This window comes from Agrilus planipennis, unplaced genomic scaffold (genome assembly GCF_000699045.2).
Source record: "Agrilus planipennis isolate EAB-ADULT unplaced genomic scaffold, Apla_2.0 scaffold87, whole genome shotgun sequence".
In the NCBI taxonomy this organism is placed as follows: Eukaryota; Metazoa; Arthropoda; class Insecta; order Coleoptera; family Buprestidae; genus Agrilus; species Agrilus planipennis.
In genome coordinates, this window is record NW_020439134.1 from 983,683 (window position 1) to 1,009,832 (window position 26,150).

The 26,150-nt window shown below is 34.4% G+C and overlaps 1 protein-coding gene across 1 annotated transcript in view; it reads right to left on the reverse strand.

The window, feature by feature from the left end:
* Positions 1 to 21,670, reverse strand: part of LOC108737620 (transmembrane and TPR repeat-containing protein 1-like) — a 254,778-nt gene extending 233,108 nt beyond the window's left edge. Inside the window, exons 1-3 of the mRNA XM_025977791.1 lie at positions 21,642 to 21,670; positions 21,448 to 21,585; positions 4,908 to 4,980 (exon numbers count right to left, since the gene is read on the reverse strand). Of these exons, the coding sequence (XP_025833576.1) occupies positions 4,908 to 4,980; positions 21,448 to 21,585; positions 21,642 to 21,670 (240 nt within the window). The remainder of the gene's footprint in view (positions 1 to 4,907; positions 4,981 to 21,447; positions 21,586 to 21,641) is intronic.
* Between the last annotated feature and the right edge of the window lie 4,480 nt (positions 21,671 to 26,150).

A 26,150-nucleotide genomic window follows, 5' to 3' on the forward strand; every position in this document is an offset into this window, starting at 1 on the left:
TCTGGAAAGAAGTCACTGTCATCTGTCTTCCTAAAAAATGGAAACCCTTCAGCTCTCCCTCAAGCTACAGACCTATCAACCTGCTCAGTTCCTTGAACAAAGTAGTTGAACCAATCCTTCTCGATCGGCTCTTAGACCACGTGCAACAAAACAACCTTATCACCGTTCATCAACACGGTTTTCGTAGGCATCACGACACCGGCCACCAACTTTTTCGCGTATCTGAATACATTTCCGACAACCTTAAGAAGCGGCGTCACACGTCCATGCTTCTTCTTGACGTCCAACAAGCGTTCGACTAAGTCTGGCACGAAGACCTTATCTCAAAATTCATCGCCCTTAACATTTCACATTTTCCAATAGGGGTTATCAGGTCCTTTCTCACAGACAGATGCCTTGGGATCCGCGTCGGCTTTGTTCTCTCTGCCAGTAAACCCGTCAATGCCGGTGTCCCACAAGGCTCCAAACTATCACCTATTCTATTAAACCTGTTCTGTGCGGACATGCCCTCCGACCCTTCTATTTTGACAGCTCTCTACACAGACGACTTTGGCCTCATAAACTCAGCCCAAATCATTCTCCAATCCACAGGGAGAATTAATAAGTTTCTGCCCCTGCTACTAAACTGGTACCGAAAATGGAAACTTTCCATTAACGAGACCAAATCGGAAGCAATTTTCTTCTCTCGTATGTTCCGAAAACCTCCCTTCATCTTAGTCAACAACCGTCCCATTAAGTGGGGCAACTCTGTCACCTACCTAGGCGTCGTTTTTGACAGGACCTTAAACTGGCGGCTCCACATACGAAAATCCGTGCGTTTAACGCAATAATCAGAAGTATTTCATCCTACGCCATTCCCTTCTGGAGCTGCGCCCGTCCTCACCGCCTGAAACCTCTTCAAGGTACCTATATGCGGATCCTTCGGTTCGCACTAAACTATCCTTGGTTCGTCAGAAACATCCAAATTCTGAAAGAAACTGGTTTACCTTCTCTACCTGAGGCTGCAATCTCATTCGCAGCAACTCTCCGGGCCTCAGTATCAAGCCACGCAAATTCCTCCCTTTCGACACTCTCCAATTTCGCCACGAAGCCAAACGACCGTTTTCGAAGGCCTTGCCACCTTCTACAATGAGCCAATCCCTATCGCTCACTCTTAGCTTCGCTTTTTATCGTCCACCCATCACTCCCGAGGTGGACTACCTACTTCGACTGTCTTCGCCCCCCGAATCCCCCCACGCTTAACTATTTTTGCTTCTCAACCCTCTCCCAAATCCCAACCATCCACTTTTTTCCCGGGGATGAGTAACCCTCATGGGTTTATCTCCCGACTCGAAGAGGGGTTTTATATATTAGTAATTTGAAAACATAAAGAAAATTATTTGAAGTTTATGTTCCTACTCAAATGCTTTCTTTTTCAGAAGGTTTGAATTTTTATTTCTTATTTAATGGTTTACGTAGTGTTTGAAACCTATCTCTATATACTCCCATCTAGTTTTATTAATATTAAGTGAATCATTCACAGTGGTCTATTGTCTGTCTTTATCGATCGATCGGCGAACGGGAAAAGGGTTTTAACACAAAGAGATTGCCGCAGTGTGTAGTCTGTCTTGTTTCCTGCTTGCATGTGTTTCGGAGCCAAGCAATATTACTTTTTTTAATTTAATTTCCATTTTAATCGTACGTTTATTTTGTTATCTATTTGCTTGTTAGTACTGTTGTTAATGATTTATTCCCTTTACATTCGGAGTTCATTTACTACGACTAGTATCCTCGTCACAGTCCCGACAGTACAATGAGCAGTAAAGTTATTAAGTTAAGATCTTTCTCATCTTATCATTAGCAAAAAATAGGCTAACTAAAAATATTCCCCTGGATTTTTAGATCGTCTAAAACGTTTAATGAATTTTAATTAGACGATCCACTGCACACTATTTTGAGATAAGGAATTCACCTATGGCAGCATAATAACGTTTTTGTAGTATGGTTACAACATTTACCTAAATAGCATTGTCACTTAGAGTTACTTCACTGTTTATTTCATGTGAACCATTTACTACACATAATGTTTATATACAATACGTATTAGAGTTCAGAATATCTAAAAGTTCACTTTTGGATTTTTTTGCAAATTTTATGCTACTTATAATTGACTTTAAAGACGCGTTTGCCTTCATCAAAATTCCTTTTTCAAGGGTATGGTTTGACTTAATTACTTTTTGTTCCAATACTAATGAGTTTGTATTATTTTATAAAAACCAAAATTGTACGGTACAGTATACTGAGTATGAAAGATTTTCGCTCATGAGGCGCCATGCTATTTAGGCCTCTATTATTTGACAAACCTCAATAGGCAGTAATTACTGTAACGAAGCAGGGCAATTATTATTAACCGATTGTGAGCCAAAATGATTCTGTTTGTGCTGTGTGTGTGTTCCAATCCTATTCCGTCTCGAAGTGGAGTTGACTCAAGCTATCATTTATACCTGAATCAAACCATTTAAAAAGATATTAAATTGGATAACAAAAAAACTTAGATATTAATTCAAAAATTAGACTGAGTTTATATTATTTGGCAATACTGGCTTCGTTTTTGATTTAGGCCGTTTATTTCATTCCAAGGTCGTTTCAGTTCACTGAAGACCATAGAATTGGAATGAAAACATTCCAGAACGGAAAGTATCCGGAACTTTGGCCGTAAAGTTAGCCATTAAGATGCGTAGTAACGTAAGGCGCAAGTCTTTAAGAGTGTTAGGTATTACACTGTGCTCGGCTATTAGCTAGGCAGAAGGCAATGCGCCTCTAATTTGAGGCATAGATAAAGGACTTTTGAAATTTCTATTCTTTATTACGCATGAGACTATTCAGACTCATTCACTTTGGGTTAAAATTTTGTTCCTATCTCTAATCTTCTCGTTTACGACGTCACTGGTTTGCATTTGAGAACTGACAATACCGAAATTGATTCGTAATTACTTATCGCGCAGTGATTAGCATTTTATATCTGTATTTATTCGTGACTCATTCACATTGCGTTAAGTTTTTGTGTCTGTTTCTTGTATTCTTATAGTGAACTTTTGGAGCCAAGCTATTTATAGGTATGACGTAATATGTAGTAAATAGCACATGTTCGTCTCCTACCACTGTAGAAGGATATCTAAAAAATCTAAGTAAAAAGAAAAATTCAGGAATAATAAATGTATTCCTTTTGGTTTGGACAAGAAATAGAATTAGGCGTAGAGACTACATGGGTTGCATAATGTACGATGTAAGTCGTACGAGTGTCACTAAGCTGAACTCATTGTTCCGCTAGCCACTAAGGCAGTGCGGTTTTCATTTGCACGTAGGCAAGATTTTCTTTACATTTTGTACTTGACAACAGATATTACCCAAATTAGTGCGCTTTAGCTCATTGAGCAGCGGACCATTGCGTTTCCTATCCTTCATTAGTGATAATGCTATGGAGGCTTGAGTTTAGGGATTGTAAATTTGTATAAATTGTTGGTGGTGCTTACATTATATTGTTTCCAAACAGTAGTAGTAACCAATAATAAACAAGACCGCATTGAACTTGTCCATCGTGCCTTGATATAGAGACAGCACAGCGCTCGCAGAGTCTCACAAATTTTTGGAGCACTACTTTCGAGGGAATTTATTCTCCTGAACTCTTACATTTACGGATGAAGCTTCTTATTAGATCCATTTGCTTCCGTCTCAAATATTGTTCCTAGTTGTGGTCTTTTTAATTAGAATCTCCTATAGCTACGAATAATTCTGACCGTCTGGACTAAAAGGGTTTGAAAACCGAAATAAACATTTTGGACATATCTTTACAACTCAATTGCTTCAAAGCAATTAAAACCTCAGTCGGCGCGCAATTGGTTATTAGAATCTTAACTTTAAAGTAGATATTGATACCGCATCATCGTCTGATCCACGGACAGATCATACATGGATTAGCGATAACCGCGACGGTTGTTACATGCATACGTCATACAATAATAATAATAAGATGGCCCGATATTCGAAAATAGTCCACGTGGAGTTGATTGACAGTTCGCATTTTCACAAATCTAATACTATTATAATATTACAGTCCAATTCGCGGAAGTACTCTGCGTGAATTTGATTGACGGCTGTGACTGTTGCAGGTGTCATGAAATATTTAGAATTCTCGAAAATAGTCCACGTTGACTCAAATAAATTGTCATGGGCTAATCTGAAAGCTCGTATTATATAATATTTACAATAATATAACTTTAATTTCCAATAACCAGTCACATGAACCTATTACATAATTTTTGCATTTCCTCGTTGTTTCTTTCTAATAACCAATCATGAAGGTTGTACTATGCGACATCCGCAGATGCCAGCTCCAGAAATCACATAAAAGGGCGAGAGCCTCGTCTCTAGGCAACTAGCTACCTCAGCTACCTCTCCTCTCTTCCTGCAAAGCTGCCTAGCTGTAAAGCTAACCCAACGTAGCAGCAAAGCTATCGAACATAGCTGCAAAGCTACCCAACCTAGCTGCAATGCTACCAATCATAGCTGCTAAGTTGTTCAACCTTTATCGTCATCTTGTCTGCAGAAACCCCGGGCCCAGAAGACTCGACCCTTCTGCAGGAATTATTTGGCTCTTATTTGGACAGCGATTGGAAACTAAACTAATTGTGTTGTTTTTCTTTTGTTTATTAATTCATTCCATTTTGTTTTAATTTTTATTATTCACATTTATGTTGTCTTCTTCTTTGTTATTCACAAATAGTTTTTCGTATTAAATAAATGTTTGGTTAATGCTCGGTTAGTTTTCATTTCATTTACTAAATACCACCCTTTATCACAAATCAATAAATGAAAATGGTAATAATATGTACTTATATGACAAACAGTCAACGTTTAAGGATACTTACCGACGCTAGAATCTTAAAAGAACGACTTGTAAACTGTTGTGTCTCCTTGCTCCATTTTGCCTCATAAATAGCCCTGGAAATAAAATTATTCTTGTAATAAATGCCACTAAATAATTGTTGTCAATTTCATTAGAGTATACAACTACTTGTAACTGTCATCATTATAAGGTCACCAGTCCTAACAATGGTTGGACACGAACCTCCACTCATTCTTATCCTGAGTTAATCTTCGCATTTCCCTAAAACTCGAACAATTCATGTCCTTAACTATGTGCTAACAGTAATCTAATCTAGATCTATCTCTATCCCTCCTAAATCCCGTTTCTGTCTCTAATATGTCTCTGACTAGACCTTCATGCCTGAGGTGTCCTAGTAACTTATCTCGCCTATTTCTTATTGACTTCCATAGAGTCATCTGTTCTCCTACTCTTTCTAATACCTCTTCATTTTTAACCTTCTCCATCCACGGTATCCTCATCATTTGTCTGTAACACCATATTGCGAACGCGAACTTTTTCTTTTCTGCCGCGCCCGCTGTTTTGCATCTGTACAGCGGTGCGCACCAAACATACACATACACCTTTAACAACTTTTTTCGAATTTCTAAATTAAACGTAACTATAATTAATTCTTATTAAACTTCGTGGATAACATCGCTCACAAATTTCACTAAATTAAAATTGAAGGTATCTTTAGCTGAAGAAGCCAATTGTTTGGTGAAACAATTGTTTTGAACTGTTAATGTAATTTTTTTTGAATCTTTACTTTCTTTTACTTTATTTGATTATGGAGTTTCAACAAGTAAAACCTTCTACCATTAATTATTTCACTAAATTCATCCTTATATTATAAATTGTCCATGCTATGGTTATATTACACGCGTTATCCCCTGTTAGTATATTAATATTCAGTTTTGCGTGCGTTAGCAAGCAAAAGAGGAATTAAGTGATTAATTGAAAACTTGTATTTTCAGTTGTTAATTTTTGAATGATGCAAGATTCCTACAAGATTAACGGAACCCTCTATGTAACTCTAATGTTGTTAGAAAAATAATTATGCATATAGGAATAAAATTTGATGAAACCTCTTAAAAACGACAAAATATTGATACGTCTTCAATGTCTTCTGCTGGTTTCAGGCAGACACTAAAAATTTCCTTTCTTCCAATATTAGTTTAAATAGGATCTCTTTTGCAGGACAATTTCAAAAAAAAGAATAAAACATTAAAAACACGAAATGTGTGCTGGGACACATCGTAGAAGTGAAACTCCAACGGACAAGTGGAAAAACGAATGGCAACAAAATTATTACTTCAAGTTTTACAGGCAGATTATTAATGTATTTGTCCTATTTGAAAACCGGACAAAATTTTTACTTCAGGTTTTACAGGCAGATTGTTAATGTACTTGTCCTATTTGAAAACCAGACAAAATTTTTACTTCAAATTTTACAGGCAGATTCTTAATGTACTTCTCCAATTTGAAAACCAGACAAAATTTTTACTTCAAATTTTACGGGCAGATTCTTAATGTACTTCTCCAATTTGAAAACCAGACAAAATTTTTACTTCAAATTTTACGGGGGCAGATTGTTAATGTACTTGTCCTATTTGAAACCCTGTCCGCAAATTTTATTGCGATTCGTTTTACCACTTGTCCGTTGCCATTCGTTTTCCCACTTGTCCGTTGACGTTTCACTTCTACTGTGTGTCCCAACACACATTTCGTTTTCATAATGTGTACTGCAAATTATGACTTGATTTTTACACAGACCGCAAATAGAGGCAATGATGCTAAGTCACGTGGAGAGCAGAAGTACGAAAACAGCAGCTGAGCACAGCAAACGCCGCCGGGACTCTAGCGGACTCCCCGCTCTCCTTGTGGCTGCGCATTATATCCATCTAATATAGCCATTACTTTCTCTCTCCGCCGCTACCAGCCTTTCTCTCTCGCCGCCGGTGCAGGTTCTCTCCACGCGATATACTGTCTACCCCCTTCACACGACTGTAACGCTTTTTCGTGACAGAAAAAATCGTAATACCCCGTCTATATCGAAGTTTCACTTTAAAAAGATAGAAAGTACAATAAGGACGCACTTATTGATTATATAAGTAGTTAAAATTTGTTCAAATAGATGGTGTGTTAGGTGGATAGAAACGTAAACACGTGTCTCATGTATTGTTTAGTATTTTTGCTTATTTAAGTTATAAATAAAAGGTGACTGAAATAGATAACCTCAATAGTATGAGTATTTTTTGCATGCATAATGTTTATTATCACCCATCTTGCGCTCCCAGAGCTGTACCGAGAGAAGATGGATCTTTTGAAAAATGTTTATCTCCTGCAAAGCAAAACATGATAATAAGACCTGTCTCCCCTTCAACAACCAAATTGTCTATCGAAAAATATATTACAAAATCAAACAATGAAATGATAGCAACATAACAAATACACAGTCTGAAATTGAAAACTTAAGGATCAGATGACACAATTTGATGAAAAACTGAAAGATGAAAATGATGCAAGAAAAACAATGTTGGATAAAAATGACTTAGTAACGCCTCTATTGAAAGTAAGGTAATGGATGAAATTTTTGAAAGGAAGCTAAAAATTAAAAATATCTTCCTCATTAACCTACGACAAAAAGACCAAACTTACAATACGTGCAAAAATTATTAGTGAATACTAAAAAAAACATCACTTAAACAAAAAAACCAAAAAAATCTCAAGCTTAGTCTCTGGACGAATAGTTAGTTTAATGACCATTAAGTGCGATTATCAAAATGTGCGCAGTTAAAAAAAAAATAAGATTCCTAGTTTTAGAAATGCATTGCTATCAACCTCCACACCAATTGATGTAGTATGGTTGTGTGAAACCTGGTTTGATGATTCTGTTGGTGAAGATGAAATTATTTTCAATGTGTACTTTACCATGAGGTGTGATAGAAACCTTGGTGAAACAGGGAAAGTAAGAGGAGGAGGCCTAATTATGCTAATAAAAGAATAATGTTCATATAAAGTGATACAAAGTTGTAACTTCCATCTTGAGTTGTGATTGATTATGGCATTGAGATACTTGTTTTTACAATGGAATACTTGCCTCCTTTCTAAACAGTTGATAAGGATGTTTACTCTCATTCAACATAGATGTTTGTGGATGAAATACTTAGCAGCAACATTTATTACTATTTATCCAAATGCTCATCATGTAGTAATGGGAGACTTCAATTTGTCGGGTTATGTATGGAACATGAGTGATGGCGCCATTCAACTCTTGAGCTTGAATATTGCCATTTAGTAAATTGCTTATCTTCCTCAACTAAATATACTCTCAGTTCAGTTCATCTTTGTCAAGAAATGTGCCAAACAACTACTTGCTCCATTGTTCAAGTTGTACAACCGATCATTGGACAAGGATATATTCCCAAGTAAATAGAAGGAGTCGTTTGTTACTCCTGTTTTTAAAGGTGGTGACTCATCTTTGGCCAGCAACTACCGTCCTATATCCAGAGTACCTGTGTTTGCAAAGATTCTTGATGCCTTAGTTAATGCTACATTATATAATTTTCTCGAAAAGTTCATCGATTATCGACAGCATGGTTTCATTAGCAAGAGATCAACTGAAACAAACCTTGCTGTTTATACAGAGTTTGTGTCAAGGTCACTAATTGTTGGTATTATATCCGTGGTATCTCCAAGAATAACTTTCGATGTAGAAAGAATTTTATTTTGTAAAAAGTTACAAAATTAATTTACAACTAAATAACTGTCGAATCAAGAAAATTACATTTCGTCTAGTTTCTAAGTAAACATTAACAACTGCCAAAAAACAATTTCATACAATACTTGATTAATAATAACAACGTTTTTAGATTAGGCAGAATTGACATGTGACAATTTAGAAGAGAATTACTAAATTTAAACAATTCTTTGATTTATCTCAACACTAATGAATAGGAATCAGGTTGATGTGATCTATATGAATATGACAAAAGCATTTGACACAGTCAACTATGATCTCCTTATCGATAAGCTCCAATGTTATGCTGTTACAGGGTTATTGCTTAATTGGTTGTTTCCGTTTCCAAGAGAACGGTCCTCACGTGTGATCTTAGGCGGTTATATATCCAACGTTTTTGGTGTAATACCAGGTGTCCCGCAGGGATCCCGCTGTGGGTCCCTGCTGTTCTTATTATACATTAATGTATCCTCTGTTGTACTAAATTCCAATATTTTGGAGTTTGCAGATGACCTAAAAGTTCTTAAAAAATTGGATATCTTAAATGACTGTCAGGGACTTCGGGAAGATGCATCAAGACTGTGCAAGTGGTTCTATAATGGAATGGAAGTAAGTACTAAAAAGTGCTGTGCTATTTCCTTCTGTAGGAGTATGATCAAGATTCAATATAAATTAAAGCAGTGTATTATTTATAAAAATGGCGGCAGATGTAGAGCTAGGTTCGTTGCCGTCTCCGATACAATTTAAGTGTTGCAAAGATAAACAAAAATCGGGAGTTTGTGTTTGCCTGTTGTGTAGTTCAGTATTTCATATTAGTTGTGCAGAAAGAAAAAAAAATACAAGGAGTTGGTGGAATATTTGTAATTTGTGGGTGCAATGATGAACTAACGTCCAAACTAGCAAAATACATCAGATTAAATCAGAGATCTCAAGATATTGTGTGTAAATTAGTAAATGTACTGGATAAATGCAATAATGATTTGTTGTCAGCACAGGAGAGAAAAGAATACTACAAAAAAGAAAGTCAATGTCTCAAGGCTGAAATAAACAGATTAAATCAATTGAACTCAAATCAAACTGAAAATATTAATGAAAATAATCAAACCGAAATAGATAATTTAAAAGAAAAGAATCTTATATTGATAGAGCTAAATAAGGAACAGAAGAGCAAAAATGATCTCCTAGAACAACATATTGAACTGATAAAGCAGAAAAGCTCTTATGCTCATGCAGTAAGAGGACATACCAGTATGCCTAATAAAATGTTTACAAGTCCGAAAGAAAAAATGACTGAAATAGTAATTAAAAGTGATAAACATGAAGAAATTGATGAAATATTAACTCAAGTCAAAACAAAACCGAGGGAAAATAAAGTTAAGGTCAACTTCCTGAAGAAAGTAAACAATAAAAATATTGTACTGCAATGTGATACTAACGAACAAGTTGGGCATCTAGCAAATGAACTATTATAAAAAATGCTAAAGTTGACTTGAAAAAGCATAAGAATCCCCTACTCAAGATCAAAGGAGTGAATACGTCAGATGGTATGGATAAAGATGAACTATTAAAAGAACTCTGTGATAAGAATGACATTGTAGGTAGAGATCTAAGAATAAATCATATATTCAAACCTAACACAAATGGACTGACTAGTGTAATAATTGAAGTGAAATGTAATGCATACCTGTCGTTAATGGCTAAAGGTTTTGTTTATATAGGGTGGCAGAGATGCAAAATCTATGATGAGTATAATCTATCAAGGTGTAAAAAGTGCTGTAAATATTTCCATAGTAAAAATAAATGTGACAATCCAGTAAGATGCGCAATATGTGCCGAGGATCATGAAACAAGTCGATGTACAGTTAGAAATCAAAACAATTTTAAGTGCACTCTCTGTAGGGAGGCAAACGAAAGATATGGCTTATCTCTAAATGACAATCACAAAGCTANGTCTGAGAGTGGCTCTTCTTCTTCATTTTTACTTTCTTCTTGCTCTTCGGTCTTGACTTCAATTTGCCTGTCAGTTGCCACAGTCTCAACTTCAGTTCGACTTCTTTCGTTTTCTTCATCGAACTTCACATTTCCAGAGCTGATGATTTTCTGGGTGCGTGGGAGATACACTCTATAACTTGGTGACTCCACGTCGTAGCCTACAAAATACCCCTTCTCTGACTTCGGGTCCATTTTGCCTCTCTGGTGGTCTTGAATCAATACGTAGCATTCACATCCAAAAGTCTTCAGCTTGTTCAAGTCGATCTGTCTTCCATACCACAATTCTGCCGGTGACTTTCCTTTCACTGTACTGGTGCCAGTCTGGTTTATTGTAAATACTGCGTAGTAAATCGCCTCGGCCCAAAGTTTTGAGTCCAGGTTTGCTGCAAGTAAAGCTGTTATTGCTGCTTCCTTGATGGTCCTCATTTGACGTTCAATACGCCCATTTTGTTGCGGTGTATTCACATTCGAGTGTGTGTGAAAGACGCCCCGATCATCAAGAAACTTTCTTGTCTTTGCATTTTTGATTTATTTTCCTTGGTCGGATCTGAGTACTTTCAATTTTCTTCCCAGTTGATTCTCTGCCATCTTCACGAATGTTTCCAGTTTTTCAGGTGCCTCGTCTTTTGTTTTCATAAAGAAAACAGTTCGGAAGTGCGAGAAATCATCCTTAAATAGAAGAAAATATTTAGAGCCACCTAGCGAGCGTTCATCCATCTCTCCCATGTCCACGTGGACTAACTACAGTGGTTGGCTTGATGTCTTCTGGTCGAGGGGATGAGAGCCACGGTGCTGCTTACCGTACGCACAGCCTGTACATAAGTAATTGTTCCAGTCGTCCAAGTACTTGATTCCTTTCTTGTCCAATGCCTGTCGTACGTACTTCACGTTTTGATGAGCTAATCTTTCATGCCAAATTCGAATTGACACTGCCGCCAAACTCAGTTGCTCCTTTTTCTTCCTCAGCATCATCTTGTACAGGTTTCCAGTTCGTTTCGCCAGTCCAACAGTTGTTCCCTGATCAGCAGATACAAACTCTAATTTTTCTTTGTCCGATTTCATCTTGTATCCTCGATCAAGCATGTGACTCACAGAAAATAAATTGTATTTCAATTGAGGTACATGTAAGACATTTGTCAGAACAACTGGATACCACTCTTTTCCGTCAAAAGCTTCTAACTCCACTGTCCCGACTGCCACACCATCTATTTCAGTTGAATTTTCCAGGAGAACAGACGCAGGGTTGCTCAGTTCAGTGTATTCGTTGAACCATTCTCGACGCGATGTCATGTGTTGCGTTGCGCCACTGTCTTGATACCAGGCTGACATATGTTCCTCTGGATTGTTCAAGTTGTTCTCCAGGTCAGTCGTCTTCAAGCTGGCTGTCACCCAGGAGTACATTCTTTTGCGAAATGGCCTTTCTGTCCACACGAGTTGCACTTGTAAGTTTTCTTGCAGTATGCCAAGTATTTGGCACAGGGTTTGTTCTGGCAGTCCTTTTTAAAGTGTCCTTTTAGTCCACACTTGTATCCACACTTGTAACAGATCAATTGTCCCTTCTCAGTCTTGTTTTGTGATTTTCCTTGATGCTTTTTATTTTTCTTCACGAGAAGTGCATTGCTGAAACTTACTTCCAATTCACCTGTCTCATCGCGTTGACGATCATCTTCGAGTCTCAGTCTTTCGATCATGGTGGTCAGGCTCTTGTCGGCTGCTGGCACGTTATCCCACGATGTACGAAAATGAGCAAGTCTCACTGGCAACATTTTCAGAATTCTGGTCATCATCCATGATTCCGGCACAGGTTCACCACCGTTGGTTAGTTCATCACCTATGGACATAACTTCCATGCAGTTTTCGGCCACCGATTTGCTTTCATCGTATGTACATGTGAAAAGTTTCTGTCTCAAAACTTCCATGTTCATCTCTGTCTTCGTGCCGTACAAGCAAACTAGTCTGTCCAACATTGCTCTTGCCGTTTTGCAATTTGCAATTTTATATGCGATTTGATCACTGACATTCAATACTATTAGTTGCAGAGCCTCCATGTCTTTTTCATTCCATTCAATGACTGCAGCGACATTTTCAGCTCCTTCCGGCTTGACCTTGACTCCGGTTGCAACATCATACAACTTCTTGGTTCTCAAAACAGCATCTAATTTTAACCTCCACGGCACATAGTTTACTACTCCTTGTGAGTTTTGACTCAGCATGACGAGTTGTGATTTTACAGTGTCCATTTTTACCTCTTGACTTGACTTTTAAAAATTCAAAAAAATACTGACTTGCGACGTTCTTGCTCAGATCTGCCTTTCAATTTGAGCTTTCACAGACTTTTCCTTGGAGATGAAATTTCACCACTTTCTGGGCCCATAACCTGTTGGTATTATATCCGTGGTATCTCCAAGAATAACTTTCGATGTAAAAAGAATTTTATTTTGTAAAAAGTTACAAAATTAATTTACAACTAAATAACTGTCGAATCAAGAAAAATACATTTCGTCTAGTTTCTAAGTAAACATTAACAACTGCCAAAAAACAATTTCATACAATACTTGATTAATAATAACAACGTTTTTAGATTAGGCAGAATTGACATGTGACAATTTAGAAGAGAATTACTAAATTTAAACAATTCTTTGATTTATCTCAACACTAATGAATAGGAATCAGGTTGATGTGATCTATATGAATATGACAAAAGCATTTGACACAGTCAACTATGATCTCCTTATCGATAAGCTCCAATGTTATGCTGTTACAGGGTTATTGCTTAATTGGTTGTTTCCGTTTCCAAGAGAACGGTCCTCACGTGTGATCTTAGGCGGTTATATATCCAACGTTTTTGGTGTAATACCAGGTGTCCCGCAGGGATCCCGCTGTGGGTCCCTGCTGTTCTTATTATACATTAATGTATCCTCTGTTGTACTAAATTCCAATATTTTGGAGTTTGCAGATGACCTAAAAGTTCTTAAAAAATTGGATATCTTAAATGACTGTCAGGGACTTCGGGAAGATGCATCAAGACTGTGCAAGTGGTTCTATAATGGAATGGAAGTAAGTACTAAAAAGTGCTGTGCTATTTCCTTCTGTAGGAGTATGATCAAGATTCAATATAAATTAAAGCAGTGTATTATTTATAAAAATGGCGGCAGATGTAGAGCTAGGTTCGTTGCCGTCTCCGATACAATTTAAGTGTTGCAAAGATAAACAAAAATCGGGAGTTTGTGTTTGCCTGTTGTGTAGTTCAGTATTTCAAATTAGTTGTGCAGAAAGAAAAAAAAATACAAGGAGTTGGTGGAACATTTGTAATTTGCGGGTGCAATGATGAACTAACGTCCAAACTAGCAAAATACATCAAATTAAATCAGGGATCTCAAGATATTGTGTGTAAATTAGTAAATGTACTGGATAAATGGAATAATGATTTGTTGTCAGCGCAGGAGAGAAAAGAATACTACAAAAAAGAAAGTCAATGTCTCAAGGCTGAAATAAACAGATTAAATCAATTGAACTCAAATCAAATCAAACCGAAATAGATAATTTAAAAGAAAAAAATCGTATATTGATAGAGCTAAATAAGGAACAGAAGAGCAAACATGATCTCCTAGAACAACATATTGAACTGATACAGCAGAAAAGCTCTTATGCTCATGCAGTAAGAGGACATACCAGTATGCCTAATAAAATGTTTACAAGACCGAAAGAAAAAATGACTGAAATAGTAATTAAAAATGATAAACATGAAGAAACTGATGAAATATTAACTCAAGTCAAAACAAAACTGAGGGAATATAAACTTAAGGTCAACTTCCTGAAGAAAGTAAACAATAAAAAGATTGTACTGCAATGTGATACTAACGAACAAGTTGGGCATCTAGCAAATGAACTAACTATTATAAAAAATGCTAAAGTTGACTTGAAAAAGCATAAGAATCCCNAACTGAGGGAAAATAAACTTAAGGTCAACTTCCTGAAGAAAGTAAACAATAAAAAGATTGTACTGCAATGTGATACTAACGAACAAGTTGGGCATCTAGCAAATGAACTAACTATTATAAAAAATGCTAAAGTTGACTTGAAAAAGCATAAGAATCCCCTACTCAAGATCATAGGAGTGAATACGTCTGATGGTATGGATAAAGATGAACTATTAAAAGAACTCTGTGATAAGAATGACATTGTAGATAGAGATGTAAGAATAAATCATATATTCAAACCTAACGCAAATGGACTGACTAGTGTAATAATTAAAGTGAAAAGTAATGCATACCTGTCGTTAATGGCTAAAGGTTTTGTGTATATAGGGTGGCAGAGATGCAAAATCTATGATGAGTATAATCTATCAAGGTGTAAAAAGTGCTGTAAATATTTCCATAGTAAAAATAAATGTGACAATCCAGTAAGATGCGCAATATGTGCCGAGGATCATGAAACAAGTCGATGTACAGTTAGAAATCAAAACAATTTTAAGTGCACTCTCTGTATGGAGGCAAACGAAAGATATGGCTTATCTCTAAATGACAATCACAAAGCTAGTGAAGTTAAAAAATGTGCAACTTTCAAAAGACTACTCAGTAGAGTTATTACAGAAACGGATTACCCACTGCAACCTAATTTGGATTTTTTTAATACATAAAAATAATGTACTGCATTGATTACCAAGAAGTATTACAAGAAGAATATAAATGTGAAAATGCAACTGAGTATTCAAGATGTATAAACTGTGAGGGCCTGCAAATTCTTATGGTTAATATCAGAAGTGTTAGTGCAAATAAACTTGGTCTTGAGGTTCTTACAAATGAATTTAAGGTGCAACCAGATGTTATAGTGTGTACAGAGGCTTGGTTGTCAACGAGTACTAGTATTTTTTTAAACATTGAACACTACAAAGTATATGTTAATGAAAGTTTCATTAATAAAGCGGATGGGGTAGTCGTATATGTAAATGACAGGATAAATCACAAAACTGAAATTGAAGAAATAAATAAATTGAAAGTCATATCTGTGCAACTCTGGTGTGGAAATTACAAGATAAAAGTATCAGGCATATATAGATGCTTTGATTACAAGGACTTTGAATTCGTACAGGATTTGGATGCATTTCTACAAAAGAGTGATATAAATGATCATCATATAATAATGGGAGATATGAATATTGATTTGTTGGTGGATGAGTCTCTTTCACATAATTACCAGTTTAACTTCCTTGAAAAAGGCTATATCCCTGGAGTTCTGGGAATAACAAGGACTACAGGTACAAATGATAATGAGGGTTCATGTATAGATCATATTTATGTAAAGTTTAGTATAGATGTAGCGATTTATAAGTTAAATGAAAAAATAACTGATCATTTTCCCTTAATCTGTAAATTAGATATAAATTGTGATAAGAAAAGTAATATATTAAGTGTTGATCATACTAAGTTAATGAAAGCTGCTAGTATGGTAGAATGGTTTGTTACTGATAGTGATATGGAAGATGATAATGTTGATATGTTACTTGGAATGCTAATTGATAAGGTAAATAATTGTTTAGGTAAATCGCAGAGTGAGCATAATAAAAACCATAATAAAATAAGAAAAACTTGGATAACTAGTGGAATAGCAAAATCATGCAAAACTAAAGAAAAGTTATATAAAATTTGAAAAAATGACATCAATAATAAAGTGAATTTCTATAACTATAAAAATTACACTAAGACTCTAAAAAAACTGTTACACAAAGCTAAGAATGCATATGAAAGTAAAAAAATTGCTACAGCTGATACTAAGAAATTATGGACCTTTATAAAAAACGAGAATATTAATTATATATACGATGCAACTGGTAATCAAAGAATTGAAAATTCACTTGAAATTGCTAATGCTTTTAATAAATATTTTAGTGTCATAGGTTTAGAGACAGTGAACAGTATACAAGAACCAATCACAAAACCAAAACTAAAAAAAGAAATTCAGTATAATAAAACTATATTCTTAGAACCGTGCAATGAAACAGAGATACTTAATATAATTAATTCATTGAAGGATAAAATAGGTGGAGTTGATAGGATTCATGCTAGTATTATTAAGAAGCTAGGAAGATATCTAGCTTATCCACTAAGCAGGATATTTAATAAATGTATAGAGATGGGACATTTCCCTGAACACTTCAAATATGCAGATGTTGTGCCTGTACACAAGGGAGGAGACAAACATGATACCTCTAATTATAGACCTATATCACTGATTTCTAATTTTGCAAAAATTTTTGAGAAACTAATATTCAATAGACTATACAAATTTTTAATTATAAATAAATTAATATCGGATAACCAGTATGGATTTCAAAAAAATAAAGGCTGCACTGATGCTCTTGCTGTACTTAATGAATATATTTCCAAAAAACTTGATATGTCACGACCATGTGCGGCTGCTTTTATAGATGTACGAAAGGCTTTTGATTGTGTCAATCACAAATTACTACTGAGTAAGCTGGAAGGATGTGGAATACGCGGAATTTCACTGAAATTATTCAAAAACTATCTGCTTAACAGACACATAAAAACAATAGTAAATGGCACTACTAGTGACTATCAAATTGTCAATATTGGAGTGCCGCAAGGTACTATACTTGGACCCTTATTATTCCTAATATACATAAACTCTCTGCTTACTCAGGTAGAAGGAATTTCATGCTTTGCCGACGACACAGCGATACTTTGTAGCTCAATCACTTGGTTTGACTTGCATAAAGTAATGACAGCTAAACTTGAAATAATATTTTACTGGTTCTATATGAACAAACTGGCAACAAATATTAAAAAAACTTCTTTCATGACTTTTGGTAAATATGAGGACTCAGTACCCTTAGACTTTTAGTAACAGTTGATGGAACTGACATTAGTAGGAAAACTGAGATCGGTTATCTAGGACATAAGTTAGACAGTAAATTACGTTGGGATATTCATATAAGTAGCATTATAAAAAAAACAAAATACCTGTTGTACGTTTTTCATTGACTTAGATATTTACTAAACACTAGTCAATTATTAAATGTTTATTATGCTCTTTTCCACAACACAGCAACTTACGGCATCTTGGTCTGGGGACCTGCTTATAAAAATGTACTGGGTCCTCTACAGTCTTTACAAAAGCGATTACTTAAAATAATTTTTAAAAAAAATTTGGAAGAAGTAAAAATTGAAATTAGACCGTTAAAAATAGAACAAGACTACATATTTAAATGTGTAACCTATGAATATAGTCCATTACAGGAAAAATATTTGACCAGTAAAAGTGTAACTAGAAACAAAAGTATTTCATTACCGAATTGCAAATTAAATAGTGGTAAATGCCGATACAAACATGTAGCTACTACTACATTTAATGCTTTACCAGATTCGCTTAAAACATTAAACGGTGAACTAAAAAATTGGTGTAAAAATTTATAGACATATAACATTCCAAATTAACATTCCTTTCTTTTTTTTTATATATAAGCTTCATAATAATTTAAATTGATATGTATGCTTACTACCAAATTTCAATCTAGTTTTTAAGCTATTTTAAGTTTCTTAATTACACAACGTCAGTGTACGGGCATGTGTAGTGCCTCCTTGCTGGCAACTTACTTCACTTTCTTATAATTTTAACCATGAATCTCGCTATAATTTTGTATAAATGTATGATTTATTTTTATTATTTTTCTGTATTATTTTGCGGTGGTGAATAAATTAAATTAAATTATTGGGACTCAATCTACCATCTACGATCATAATTGTAGAATACATAGTGATATGCTGTTCTTATTTAAGCTTATGACAAAAAAATATTATCTGTTGAACTGCGGAACTCTTTCATAGTGAAAAGACCTAGTGAACAATTAAGAGTGACAACTTACCAAATTTTCAACAATGATTTCTACATCTGATTTCCAATTTAAATCAATAGTAAATAGGTTGTCCGATGAGTTTATTTAGTTGGGATTAGATGCCGTTACTTCTTTCACTGACTTAAGCATGTCCACATTCAAGAGCAAGGTAACAAATGTGACAGATTTTGATTGACTGAGTGATACTGCTGTGCTAATGGTTATTTCAATGCTGTGCTTTAGGATAACTTTATCTATTAGTTATATTTTTGCTAAATTATTGAGAAATATTAAACTGTTGACTTAATATTGTTCAATTTATAATATTTTACCTAGCGCTTTATAGTTTATGAAACAAATGTATATTTTTGTAATTGGGTTTTTATACACGTGTAACTGAATAAATAAATAAATAGATATTAAATTGTTGAAAAGACTGCAACATTAATAAGGAATGTTATCAAAGTATAAAATAGTAAAAAAAGAAAGACGAATGGAAATTATTTTTCATTACAAGCGGTTTTGATACTCCCTATCGGCACTAAAACTAAATACTCTCGATAATTCACAAAGTGGTTTGACAACTTGCACAACATATTTTACATGGTGACAGAATTCGAACTTCAGCAGGATCGATATTACTTGGTTCTTTTGCCAGCTGGCGAGTTGACTTCTAAAACGCTTTAATAACTTGTTAGACATATCTATCTAGCTGATAAATCGAGAAATGTCATCAAGACTTTTATAGTTTTCAAGTTACGGCAGTATGTATGTCACCATCTCCTAATATTGCTGCTAACTTCTGCACTTCTCTATCTACTTGTCCAACTCAATCGACAACCAAATTAATAACAACACATTAAATTGTTGGACCGTAATTTATTGAAAAAACCAGATGTGGATTGACAATTTTGGTCTTATTTGGTCTAACGAGCACGTCAAAAGTATATCGATCGATGACCTTTTATCGATTCTAAAACGTGCCTCTGAAACCTATTTATGCGAGCTTTTTGTTATTGATCTGTTTCATGACCGATTTAGTTTAACCTTTTACATATACTTACAACAGCTAAATGTGTATTTGTGAAAATCGAAAACATATTCGGACTTTTGGACATACCAAAGTGCATGCTACTTATTAATGAGTTAAGAGTAATAAACGCCCGAGAGAGTCATACATACAGTGTCACCTCGTCGTCTACGGAACGAGAAAAGTACACGGCCCGGACTCGTCTCGTCAATGTATGCCCAAACCTTTTAAAGGCTCACGTTCTTGTTCTAGAGGGCTTTCCATTAAAAATAACCCCCACCACGTCCTAAATCACACTAAGTCTCGTACAAAAAGTCGTTTAGACTAAAGCGATGAGATTTTAATTCTTAGTTGCCGAATTTTCAAGGAAAGGGTTGAGTTGAAATGAGTCTATTATAAACACTAAAAGTCTGCAAGGTACCATATCAAGTCAATGTTGATAGATTTTTTAACTTTAAGGGTTTATGTTCACAACGAATTATTATCTCCAAATTAAACAGTCCATGCTCAGTTTTTTACTGTGGATTATGGCATCTGTGTGAAAACGTTTCGCGTAAAGTTTTAGGTAAATGTACAAGCAAATATTGGTTTCTCCACCATTATAACGTGCCCGTCCACATATGGCTTTTTGTTCAAAAATTCCTAACTTTCATAAAGATTACAATTATTCTGTATACTCCCTATATCCTGGCCTTGTCTCCTGCGATTTTCCAGAGCCGCTTTAATGTTACTGAATAGATTCAGACAGAATTTCAGAAAGTCCTGAACGAAAGTTGATTTTCAAAGATGCATGGATTCATGGGAGAAAAAGTTGGGATTGATGTACACATTCTTAATGTGACTATTTTGAACGCAGCGATGAAAATTAGGAGTCACCGTGAGCAACTATTTTTTACATTTGGTTCCAGTTAAGGTACTTCTAATGATAAATATAACTAATACCGTCATGATATAATCCAATCAGCATTTTACATTCTGTTGATTAAATCATACAAAATAGTGAAATAAAACGTGAAAATGGCCCTTAAGTTGTATTTTGCAAATCCAAAAGCTTGAATTAACCATCATGAATACTGAATTACAAAATTATGGAATTGTAAAAAATAAGTTATTTCATTTAAAATAAAGAAGAAATAATGCACATTAGGTAAAATGGAAAATATTTTCTGTAAACATACCTCTTTAATTTCTAGAAGTATAGAAGTTTCAAACAAGAATCTCTTTTTGTTACTGATAAGCATCTCTTGAACGGTTTTGATTATATTATCATCATAAGGTCTTCAGACTGAAAATTAATTGGGCAAACACTTTCACTTCTTCCTATCTCAAGCAAATTTTTGTATTTCTCCAAATTACCAACATCTCTAGATGACTCTATTTTTTAACATTGTCTAACTCAGATTTACCTCTATCCCTCTTAACTTTTTTATCTGCTTGCAACATATCCCTAACTAGCTCGGCATGTCTGAGAAGGTGTCCTACCAACTTATCACGCATATTGTTTCTTGATTTATTTTCATACTAATTCTGAAACATTCTCATTTCTAACTTATTATATCCACAGTACTTTTAACCTCCTCCTATAAAACTACAATTCAAATGTCTGTAACTTTTCTTTTCTTTAACTCCCACTGTCCATGCTTTATACTCATACAGAACTGTGCTTCAAACATATACCTTTGGTAATCGTCTTCGAATTTCTAAATTAACTAATCACGAGCGAATGAGTAATTTCGATTTGTTAAAAGTTACCCGAGCCTGCGTTATTCTTTGTTTCAATCATTCAACCTGCAAATAACTCGTCAAATTGATTAATTTTTTACTTAAAAGGATTTTATTTAGGATTTGTACAAAACAGCGCAGTTAATACATGTAATAAACAGAAAAGATATATTTCCACCGACTTTTAGTTTATGGATACTTACTCTTTTATGCTTGGCCAAGAAAGATACATGTCAAACACCAAGTTTAGAGGAAACACTGTTATCCCAGTTTCCTTTGCCAGCATGCTAAGCCCTCCGAACAAAACGCTGGTCCATAAATAACGTTTCTCCTGATTCCATCTGAAACAGACAAAAGAATTTCTGAAGTCTTTTATAAAATACAAACAGAATTTTACTTAAAACAAGAACTGTCGGCCTCCAACATAAATAAACTCTACAGGTAATCAAATAAATGAAAATGTTGAGATAAATCAAAGAATTGTCCAAATTTAGTAATTTTGTTCAAAAGTAAAAAAGTGTTGGCAGCAAATGAGACTATTTTCTAATACAAATTAACGTTGAAATTAAGAAAAAAAAAGCCAGAAAGGCGACGTGGAATTGTGCTCAAAATTGTATATGCGAGAAATTGAAAGAATATTTGTCAATCGACGTTAAAAACAAATAGAGTTTTTTGCTTGTCAAATTAAGTCCTATAGAAGGAACAAAAAGGTATGAATTTTTAATTGTATGGAAGAAGCATATTTTTGGGATGATAAATTGTTGTTGCACATGTCATATTTCAAGATGTTATTTTGTCAATTTTCAGAAACTTTTAGTTGCCTAACCTAATAAAGATTGTTGTTACTATTAATCAAATATTGTTAAAATTGTTTTTCAATTGTTAATGTTTACTTAGAAACTAAATACTAATCTACACTTCGATTCAACAGGTACCTTTTTGTGAACCAATTTTGTAACACTTTACAAAATAAAATTCCTGTTTACATCGAAAGTTCGATTATTCTTGGAGATACCTCAGATAAATCCCATCAGAAAATCATTAAAATTCGCGGTTAACCAAAAACAAAATTCTTTGAATCTATTAAACAACATGTAAATAGAGATATTGTTCTGTATAAACTATCAGTCGAATTTTGTCAGCGTTAATTTAGGGGCATGGTCAATGTTGTTCACTTTGAGTTTACATTTTATTAAAATCCGAACGAAGGCTTTTTTTTAAACCAAAACAACGTAATGTTATGAAGTTACTAGAATAATTGATTTATTAATGCTTACAAATCTCAATTCATACTTATCGTGGAATCCACGAATTACGCGCCTCCAGTGAAAAGTTTTGATGGTAATTTGGGCGAGTATTTTTTAGTTTATTTATAACAGTCGAAATTCTTAAATAGATTAATAAACATAAAGAACCGCAAATTATTTAATTATTTTTCATTTTTAAATACCATCAAATGGAAAATCAGTGTAGGGTCTTCAAAGGTAGCATACTAATATAACGATAGGTGTAGTTAATGATAGCAATCAAGTAATAGGTATTTCTAATTATAGTTTAGTTAACATTAACTGACTGTGAGACATTTTATGAATTCATAAATCAGCATTTTATATTGTAATGCAGTTACCTAAGCCGCATGTACCTATTAATTTATGGTGGGTAAAACTCGGCAAATCTGACGGAGGCTTACCTGTTATGGATCGTAATTTCAGTCGAATTTCTTCAATTATTATATAATATACAGTAAACAGATTGAATATATTAGTGAGTAAGAGATGTGGAGGCGCAAGCAGAGGAGGTAAATATCGAAATGGTAACTAATTGTAACCTAAGATAAATAATCTACTCCAACCTCAACCTTACTTTAGGTATCTATTTAGGTTAGAATGGGAAACGTTACGGTTGGGTTAGGCAACCGTAGTTTAATTTCTAATATTTGATTTTTTAGTTCCATCTTTTGTGCCTTCACTCATTTGTCCATACCAACAAACACTTGTCTATTATTCCACAAGGTCAACACGTTTGCCTTTTCACCCCATTTCGAGAGGGTTCTCAACATCTACACAATTACCAACAATTTCTTAACAGGCTGACTAATATATTCGATTTATTTTTTGCGGACTGGTCCTTTTAAACATGGCCTGAAATATATATACCGGCTGGAACATATTATATACATCTGTTTTTTGTTGTGAGGAAATAAATATATGATGAAAGAATACTTTCTGGTATCCTCACGTTAAACGCCAAATTAATAGCGAGTAACCAGTTCAAAAAAGTTGTAAAAGACGATAGTTTTGTAAAATATTTAATTATTAACACTTAACACTTAATTTATACATATAACAATTATAATTATCTAGGTAGCTCTGAGAATCTCAATTTTAATGTGTGAAAGTTATTGGTTGCGAATGATGATAATGAATGCTTGTTGATGAATGCTTGTTAATGAATGATTTCGACCCTTAAATATACTTATAACTAGTTCCCTAACTGGGCGTAGCGAGCATTGTTTGGGGGTGCAAAAACGGTTCCGCTAGCAACAAGGTTATTACCCTTATCCAGGTACTTCTATAAATATTTCGGAAAAATAAAATTTGGAAACTACACCAATAACCATGAAACGTGACTAACAAAAGATACAAAGTTTTATAACAGACGGTACTTCACAAATAAATAATATAGAATTGAATAGCAGTTTAAACATCATAAACAAAATGCCTTTCTCACGCCGGCTATAGAATTTAAATTTATACCAAAATATCTACGAATAATAAAATAATATAATATTTATTGCATGAGATGCAACATGCCGCCCGCCTTGAACGACTCCGTTCAAAATTTAAACCATTACTTATATATTTGAACACTAATTAATACTAAGAATAATAGAATAGAATGATAGGAAAAATAGCTACTTAAATACTAGTGTAATACAAACAAGTATTTAGTTCAATTAAATTCTACTGGCAAGGGTGATAATTTTTTAGCAATTCTTTTGTACACTTTGTTTTTATTTTTACGGTCACAACACGCACAACACTATTTTGCCCAGGATGAAGTTCGACGATGCGTGGGAGACTCCATTGCCACAATGATAATTTATTGACAGGTGATTCTGTCAGATCCTGTTCCGGTATACTCGTTAAAGAATCCCCAATCAGGAAATGGGCAGGGGTTAAGGCAGCTAAATCGTTAGGATCACATGATAAGGGGGTTAAGGGTCTGGAATTTAAGACTGATTCAATTTGTATTATACATGTATTGAATTGTTCGTACGTAAACAATGTTTGCCCTACTGTGCGATATAGATTCTGTTTAAATGATTTTACGGCTGCCTCCCACAGTCCTCCAAAATGAGGCGATCGTGGCGGCGAAAGGTGCCAATTAATTCCTTCGTCTTCAAGATAATGAGATAATTTGCTATTGTTTTCAGGTGATAAGAAAAATGCCCTCGCTTTTGCAATTTCATTCCTTGCTCCTATGAAATTGGTAGCATTATCGGAATACATGTTTTTTGGTTTACCCCGCCTTACAATAAAACGTTTGATAGCTTCCAAATACATTTCAGTCGTTAGTTCCATAACGAGCTCTAAATGAACCACCTTTGTAGCAAAGCAAACAAATTCTGCTACATATGACCTTATCTTATTCTTTTTACGAAACTTTCTTTCCTTTAAGAGAAACGAACCACAATAATTAATCCCTACCTTTACAAATGGTTTAGACTGCGTAAGTCGAGACTTCGGCAACTCACCCATTATGTAGTTCGATGATTTTGGTTTTAATTTAGAGCACTGAATGTATTTATGTATTATAAGTCTTGTAGGATTTTTGCCATTAATTGGCCAATAATTTCGCCTTACAAAATTTAACGTAGTTTGTACACCTGTGTGCCAATTTTTTAAGTGTTCGGTTCGTATAATTAAATTTGTGATAAAATTGTTGCGGGGTAGCAGAATTGGATGTTTCTGATTAAAATGAATTGTTGCATGTTTTAACCTACCACCTACACGTAAAATATTATCGGAATCTAAAACAGGATTTAAGCACCTAATTTCATTTTTCGAATTTAATTCTTTATTGTCTCTTAATGCTTTAATTTCTTTGTGAAAATAAAAAATTTGAATTATTTTAATTATTTGCTTATGCGCATTGATTATTTCAGCAACAGTAAGTTTTCCTTTAATTTTATCAAGCAAACGTTTGTTAATAATGAGCCTGAGACACAGTGCGACAAATCTATTAAAGACAGTTATTGATGAGAATTTATCTAAAACATCAATTTTAAATTCCCGTTTATCTACTTTATCACTTACAATTAATAAGATTTTAATGCGTAATTCAGGAATAACAATGTTTGATAATTGTAAGTTGTTCCACTTACACTCTGGTTGTAACAACCAAGCAGGACTATGCAGCCAAAGATTATTATGAAATAATTTCAAAGGTGTTTGCCCTCGAGATATAATATCCACTAATTTATTATCGTTATTGGTAATTTCACTCATATGATCTAAATCTAAATATTGTTGAATAGCTTTATTAAATTGTTTCTTTATTGGTAAATCTTTTGATAATTCCCTTTCAAGACTATAAAAAGGCTGTAAAACTTCAAGGGTTCTCTCCCATGCTCGACGTGTACACTTATCTAATTTTTGGGTAACAATAAATACCAATATTGCATCCCATGAATCTATAGGCAGTTTTAATGCTTTTAACGCGTTAACATGCATTAATGATTTTTCCATTAAAGCCCTAATACTTTGCGGAGATTCCTTAGAAACTTCAGGAATATCAAGAAGTGATTTAATATGCGTTTGAACAATTACGCGTGGCCTATCACAACGTTGTTTTAGCAAGTCCCAGGCTACAAAATAATTTTCTTCTGAAGCAGTTAAGGGAT